Source organism: Dipteris shenzhenensis, chromosome 3 (assembly GCF_047967505.1).
Source record: "Dipteris shenzhenensis isolate YYH24624 ecotype China chromosome 3, Dip_SZ_1.0, whole genome shotgun sequence".
In the NCBI taxonomy this organism is placed as follows: domain Eukaryota; kingdom Viridiplantae; phylum Streptophyta; class Polypodiopsida; order Gleicheniales; family Dipteridaceae; genus Dipteris; species Dipteris shenzhenensis.
In genome coordinates, this window is record NC_141598.1 from 41,206,260 (window position 1) to 41,214,059 (window position 7,800).

General features: G+C 43.3%; 1 protein-coding gene across 1 annotated transcript; it reads left to right on the forward strand.

Moving 5' to 3' along the window:
- The first annotated feature begins 3,781 nt into the window (after positions 1–3,781).
- Positions 3,782–7,560, forward strand: LOC147903817 (uncharacterized). The gene is made up of 5 exons (XM_087372308.1): positions 3,782–4,563; positions 4,639–5,011; positions 5,175–5,756; positions 5,816–6,936; positions 7,064–7,560. Exons 1-4 carry the CDS (start codon positions 3,782–3,784, stop codon positions 6,875–6,877), a joined length of 2,799 nt encoding a protein of 932 aa, XP_087228434.1. The 3' UTR covers positions 6,878–6,936; positions 7,064–7,560.
- The last annotated feature ends 240 nt before the right edge of the window (positions 7,561–7,800 follow it).

A 7,800-nucleotide genomic window follows, 5' to 3' on the forward strand; every position in this document is an offset into this window, starting at 1 on the left:
GTGCTTCCATATAACATTTTTCCTAAACTTTTAGATACATGTATATGAAAAGTGTTACATATATGAAGTAGAAAAACATAATTTGTGCATGTAATAATACATTCCAAAAATAATTTACAAATAAATTAATCATCCTCTTATAAAACTATGTTAATGTTTACTTTATGTGTAGCCTTGGTGTTTCAAATGAGAATATAAACATAGTATGTGAAGTAAGAGGTATTTTGAAACTCAATCTCAAGGGAAGAATGTATCCCAATGCAAAGCAAAAACATAAAAGATTTCCATGATCTACTAATCCAAAACAAGTTTCTAGGAAAATAATTCCATTTTGTGGAGTATTGTGCCTTACTAAGATAGTAGCACTTCCATATGACATTTTCTTAGGGTATAGAGTCACCCTTAGTTTAAAATAGAGTCAAAACTCTAAGCACAAACATTTATAGACTTAGGCAAGTAAATAAAAGTGTTCCCCTAACTAGATATGATCATTTCCCACTTGGTCCAAAAGGAGCTACACAATTACACTTTTGTGGTTTACATGGGCATAATGTGCAAGTGTTTTTGGCATTGTCGAGTGAGCCCTTGTGTTTGCATAAAAACTCTTAGAGGTTTTGTCTTCTTCTCAAAGTGTTCGAAGGGATCCCTTGATTCGGAAAAGTCACTCTAGCACTTCCCTCATGGATGGTCTATCTTTAGGAGACTCTTCACAGCATCTGAGTGCTATCCCCAAGACTACCCTTATCTGCTCCTCGACCTGCGTTGAGTTTATGGTAGAAGCTTCACAAGCGAGAGTATGGTCAACCACTTGGAGCGGGTGGTCATGATAAAGGGCCAAGCGTGACCATGTCACCAAAGTGTGCGATCCATTGAACATGCCACTTGTTGGCCTCTTGCACGCAAGCAACTCCAAGAGCAACACATCGTAGCTATAAACATCTGCTTTGGGTGTGAGTCTTCTTCCGTTGGCATACTCTATCACCAAACATGCAACATGAGAATGAAAAATACATGTTGCATCGAGAGAACAACGATATACTGCATTTAAAGAGACGAATTTAAATGAGTGCAAAGAATAGAGAGGGATGATATATTATCTCACCTGGGGCCATGTAACCTATCGAGCCCCTCAATGATGATAATGTAAGGGAGTCACTCTTTTCAAAGCTGAAAAATCTTGTCGCCCACTTTAGGATCCATGCTCTCATTTAGGAGGACATTGCTAGGTTTGCGATCACAATGCATGATGGCCTCACTTCCACAATCGTGATGCAAGTAAGCCATGGCCTGTGCAACACCCACCGCAATGTTGAGCCTTGTCATCCAATCCATCTCACAAGTCGCATTGTCATGTAAGTGATTATCTAGGTTTCCATTTGGGATAAATTCTAAGATCAATGCCTTTGTGGTGGAATTCACAATGGCACCAAGTATCCTTACTAAATTTCTATGCTGAACCTTACATAAGGTTTGGCATTCTGCCCTAAAGATTCTATACATTTTGGGATCATGCTCTAGAGCTCTTAGTGTCTTGATGGCAACAGCTTCACCATCATGCAAGATGCCCTTGTAGACAAGGCTGGAGCCTCCTATTCCAATAATATTGTTGACACTGAATCCATTCGTTGCATCCCGAAGATCGGCTTCTGTTAAATTTAAGAGCTTACTAGGCAAGATAGGTAACCTCCATTCCAGCTCTTGTAGGGATGTGCTAGAGTGCAAAATGCAAACTGTGACTACCACAAGAAACAATACACCCACCGAGCAAACTCCAACTGGAACTATAACTTTCCGGATTAAACTTCCATTTGTATGTATGTTAGAAGTGCACGATATATTAGCATGCCCATTTGACTTACAAGCTGGCAATGGAATCCCACACAAGTCAGGGTTGCCAATATAAGAGGCACTGGTAAAGGTATTGAACTGACCTCCCTGTGGAATTGGTCCAAAAAGATGGTTATTGCTAACATCGAAACTGGATAGTCGATGTATTAGAGTAAGACTCCACGGGATCTCACCATCCAAGGAATTATTGAACAAATCCAAAGTCTGAAGATTTGACAACTTCCCAAAACTTGAAGGAATCGCACCATGCAAATTGTTTTTGGACAAATTCAAGTTGGTGATTCCAATCAAAGAGCCGAAATCAGAAGGGATTTCCCCATCTATACGATTCCCCGACAAATCCAAGGATGCCATGGTCGCAGAGATATACAAGTACCTTAAAACATTGCCCTTCTCAAAAATCTACAAATTGTCGAGGTAGAGAACTTGGGAAGCCTTTAAGTGCAACGGATTCTGGAAGGCCGGCAGATTGATTGTCTTTGGAAGACTTCCTGAGAATTGATTGTCGGAAAGATGAAGCACTTAGAGCAGGGGAGAAAAATTGAAAGCCCAATGCGGTAGATGTCCAGTGAGGGAGTTGTTGTGAAGAATCAAAACTCGGACGGATGCCAGTTTATTTAGGATTGGTGGCAACGAACCTGAGAGGTGGTTATTGGCTAGGTTGATAACAGCCAAACTAGAACAATCTCCGAGTGCACGAGGAAGACCACCACCAAAAGCATTCTGTGACAAGTCCAAAAGCTGAAGGTTGGTGAGACTTCCAAGAGATTCAGGAATTGCACCGCTGAGACGGTTGTTGGAAATCTTGAGAAGCTAGATACCACCTAATAATCTCCCAATTTCAAGAGGCAGGCTCTGACTGAGAAGATTTGCTGACAGGTCCAGGGTTGCAAACTCGTACTCATCCCGTATCGCTTGACCATACTGCATCATCAAACTACTATGGATCTGCGCTTGAGATACGAAGTGAGGCAAATTGAAGTCGGATATCTTGCCGGAAAGCTGGTTTCCTGAGAAATCAACATAGGAAAAGGGGATACTCTGATTTATAGTAGGGATCCTGCCAGAGAATTGATTATCCGACAAGTCAATTATAAGGGGAGCATTATCGAAGCTCGAATTAGTAAAATCTGGGATGTGCCCTTCAAAACGGTTCGAATGGAGATCTAATTCTTGGAGGGGCAACTTTGGAAGCCACGACTTTAATCCACCAAAGAATTGGTTTGCAGTCAGGATGACGACACCGAGATTTGAGCAGTTGTCCATGGACTCAAGAACGGGACCTTTGACCATGTTATGCTCCAGAGAGACCATCCCAAGGTGTGGCCAAAAGTCCCCGATGTGTTCGGACAGGGTTCCATGAAAGAGATTCTTTCCGAGAGAGAGATAATCAAGCGAAGTGCAATTTGAGAAGGCAAGTAACGTGCCAGAGAAATTGTTAGAGGACAAGTCCAAAGAGGATAAGCTGGGGCAATTAGAAATATCCGACGCTCGGATATGTCCACTAAAATGATTTACAGAAAGGTCGAGGAACCAAACCCCGCTGCTGTTTGCCAGAATCCCGTCTGGAAAAGGTCCTACCAAGGAGTTGGAGCTCAAATCCAGGAAGTTGGAGCTGAAATCTAGGGAGTTGGAGTGAAGCTGTATAATGCCAGTTGTTTGGAAGCCCGTGAGGTTGTTGGCAGCGAGATTTAGAAAGTTAAGAGCTGTGAGGTTGGCAAATGAAGCTGGAAGGTTGCCCGCGAGAGAACAGGACCTTAAACCGAGATCTGTCAATGGAAGTGTAAAAACCCAAGCGGGGATATGGCCGAGCTGTAAGTGATTTCCAGAAAGCTCAAGATATTGTAGGTTGGAGAGATTGGAGAACGTCTCGGGAATCTTTCCAGTGAAAGAGTTGTAAGAGAGATCGAGGTGGACCAGCTGGGAGCCCTTCATGGGACAAACTTGTGCTCCACTGTCCCCATCGCTGGCTTGTTTGTGTGCTCTCTCTAATCTTACTCACTTCTCAGCACAATCTTCCAGCCTTACTGGTGAGATCCCCCCTTGCTTCTCCCATCTCACACGCCTTCGACATCTTGACCTCTCTTTCAATCCTCGCCTCCATGGCTTGCTGCCCATCTCCATTTGCTCTCTTCCACGGCTGCAGTATCTAGACTTGTCCGACGCCGGCGATATCACTGTTGACATTGTCGCTTGCTTCGCCCATAGCTCGGTCGCCCTTCCAAATCTCAAATATTTGGCCCTCCGTGGGATCAACATTGGCTCTCCACTTCCCAAGAACTTCTCTTCTGTACGAAAGTTGCAGCATCTAGACTTGAGTTGGACCAACATAAGTGGCGATTTCCCATCGTCTCTGTGTTGGGTACCCGAGTTGAAGAACCTCAACCTCGGTGGGAACTTGCTGAACTCGACATTGCCTTCCTGCTTGGGCTCCCAGCTTGTCTGCCTCTATCTCTCTTCCAACTCTTTCACTAGAAAGATTCCCGAGACGTTCTCCAATCTCTCCAACCTACAGTCTCTTGAGCTTTCTGGAAATCACTTAGAGCTCGGCCATATCCCCGCTTGGGTTCTTACACTTCCATTGAGATACCTCGGTTTAAGTTCCTGTTCTCTCGTAGGCAAGCTTCCAGCTTCATTTGCCAACCCCACAGCTCTTAACGCTCTATATCTCGCTGCCAACAACCTCACGGGCTTCCAAACAACTGGCATCTTATAGCTTCGCTCCAACTCCCTGGATTTTAGCTCCAACTCCTTGGTAGGACCTTTTCCAGACTGGATTCTGGCAAACAGCAATGGGGTTGTTCTCCTCGACCTTTCTGCAAATCATTTTAGTGGACATATCCGAGCGTCGGATATATCTAATTTCCCCAGCTTATCGTCTTTGGACTTGTCCTCTAACAATTTCTCTGGCACGTTACTTGCCTTCTCAAATTGCACTTCGCTTAATTATTTCTCTCTCAGAAAGAATCTCTTTCATGGAACCCTGCCCGAACACATCGGGGACTTTTGGCCACAACTTCAGATGGTCTCTCTGGAGCATAACAAGCTCAAAGGTCCCGTTCCTGAGTCCATGGCCAATTGCTCAAATCTCGTTCTCGTCAACCTGACTGCAAACCAATTCTCTGGTGGTTTAAAGTCGTGGCTTCCAAAGTTGCCCCTCCAAGTATTAGATCTCCATTCGAACCGTTTTGAAGGGCGCATCCCAGATTTTACTAATTCAAGCATCGATAGTGTTCCCCTTACAATTGACTTGTCGAATAATCAATTCTCTAGCAGGATCCCTGCTATAAATCAGAGTATCCCCTTTTCCCACGTTGATTTCTCAGGAAACCAGCTTTCCGGCAAGATATCCGACTTCAATTTGCCTCACTTCGCATCTCAAGCGCAGATCCGTCAGTATCATTAAAGCGATACCTAGTACTTTGATGATGCAGTATGGTCAAGCGATATCGGATCACTACGAGTTTGCAACCCTGGACCTGTCAGCAAATCTTCTCAGTCAGAGCCTCCCTCTTGAAATTGGGAGATTATTAGGTGGTATCCAGCTTCTCAAGATTTCCAACAACCTTCTCAGCGGTGCAATTCCTGAATCTCTTGGAAATCTCACCAACCTTCAGCTTTTGGACTTGCCAGGGAATGCTTTCGATGGTGGTCTTCCTCGCGCACTCGGAGATTGTTCCAATTTGGCCGTTCTCAACCTAGCCAATAACACCCTCTCAGGTTCGTTCCCACGAGTCCTAAATAAACTAGCATCCCTCCGCGTTTTGATTCTTCACAACAATTCCCTTACTGGTCATATACCGCATTGGGCTTTCAATTTTTCTCCCCTGCTCCAAGTGCTTCATCTTTCCGACAATCAATTCTCAGGAAGTCTTCCAAAGACAATCAATCTGCCGGCCTTCCGGAATGTAAATGCTTCCCAAGTTCTCTACCTCGACAATTTGTAGATTTTTGAGAAGGGCAATGTTTTAAGGTACTTGTATATCTTTGGGACCATGGCATCCTTGGATTTGTCCGTCTAGATGGGGATATCTCTTCTGATTTCGGCTCTTTGATTTCCATCATCTACTTGAATTTGTCCCACAACAATTTGCATGGTGCGATTCCTTTAAGTTTTGGGAACTTGTCAAATCTTCAGACTTTGGATTTGTCCAATAATGCATTGGGTGGTGACATCCCATCCACGCTCACTCTAATACATGGACTATCTATTTTCGATGTGAGCAACAACCATCTTTTTGGACCAATTCCACAAGGAGGTCAATTCAATACCTTTACTAGTGCCTCCTATATTGGCAACCTTGACTTGTGTGGGATTCCATTGCCAGCTTGTAAGTCAAGTGGGCATGCTAATATATCGTGCACTTCTGACATACATACAAATGGAAGTTTAATCCAGAAAGTTATAGTTCCAGTTGGAGTTTGCTCGGTGGGTGTATTGTTTCTTGTGGTAGTCACAATTTGCATTTTGTGCTCTAGCACATCCCTACAAGAGCTGGGATGGAGGTTACCTATCTTGCCTAGTAAGCTCTTAAATTTAACAGAAGCCGATCTTCGGGCTGCAACAAATGGATTCAGTGTCAACAATATTATTGGAATAGGAGGCTCCAGCCTTGTCTACAAGGGCATCTTGCACGATGGTGAAGCTGTTGCCATCAAGACACTAAGAGCTCTAGAGCATGATTCCAAAATGTATAGAATCTTTAGGGTGGAATGCCAAACCTTAGGTAAGGTTCGGCACAGAAATTTAGTAAGGATACTTGGTGCCATTGCGAATTCCACCACAAAGGCATTGATCTTAGAATTTATCCCAAATGGAAACCTAGATAATCACTTACATGACAATGCGACTTGTGAGATGGATTGGATGACAAGGCTCAACATTGCGGTGGGTGTCGCACAAGCCATGGCTTACTTGCATCACGATTGTGGAAGTGAGGCCAGCATGCATTGTGATCTCAAACCTAGCAATGTCCTCCTAAATGAGAGCATGGATCCTAAAGTGGGTGACAAGATTTTTCAGCTTTGAAAAGAGTGACTCCCTTACATTATCATCATTGAGGGGCTCGATAGGTTACATGGCCCCAGGTGAGATAATATATCATCCCTCTCTATTCTTTGCACTCATTTAAATTCGTCTCTTTAAATGTAGTATATCGTTGTTCTCTCGATGCAACATGTATTTTTCATTCTCATGTTGCATGTTTGGTGATAGAGTATGCCAACGGAAGAAGACTCACACCCAAAGTAGATGTTTATAGCTACGGTGTGTTGCTCTTGGAGTTGCTTGCGTGCAAGAGGCCAACAAGTGACATGTTCAACGGATCGCACACTTTGGTGACATCGTCACGCTTAGCCCTTTATCATGACCACCCGCTCCAAGTGCTTGACCATACTCTCGCCTGTGAAGCTTCTACCATAAACTCAACTCAGGTCAAGGAACAGATAAGCGTAGTCTTGGGGATAGTGCTCAGATGCTGTGAAGAGTCTCCTAGAGATAGACCATCCATGAGGAGAGTGCTAGAGCGACTTTTGTGAATCAAGGGATCCCTTCGAACACTTTGAGAAGAATACAAAACCTCTAGGGCTCACTCGACAATGCCAAAAACACTTGCACATTATGCCCATGTAAACCACAAAAGTGTAATTGTGTAGCTCCTTTTGGACCAAGTGGGAAGTGATCATATCTAGTTAGGGGAACACTTTTATTTACTTGCCTAAGTCTATAAATGTTTGTGCTACAAGATGGAATTATTTTCCTAGAAACTTGTTTTGGATTAGTAGATCATAAAAATCTTTCATTGGGATACATTCTTCCCTTGAGATTGAGTTTCAAAATACCTCTTACTTCACATACTATGTTTATATTCTCATTTGAAACACCAAGGCTACACATAAAGTAAACATTTACATAGTTTTATAAGAGGATGATTAATTTATTTTTAAATTGTT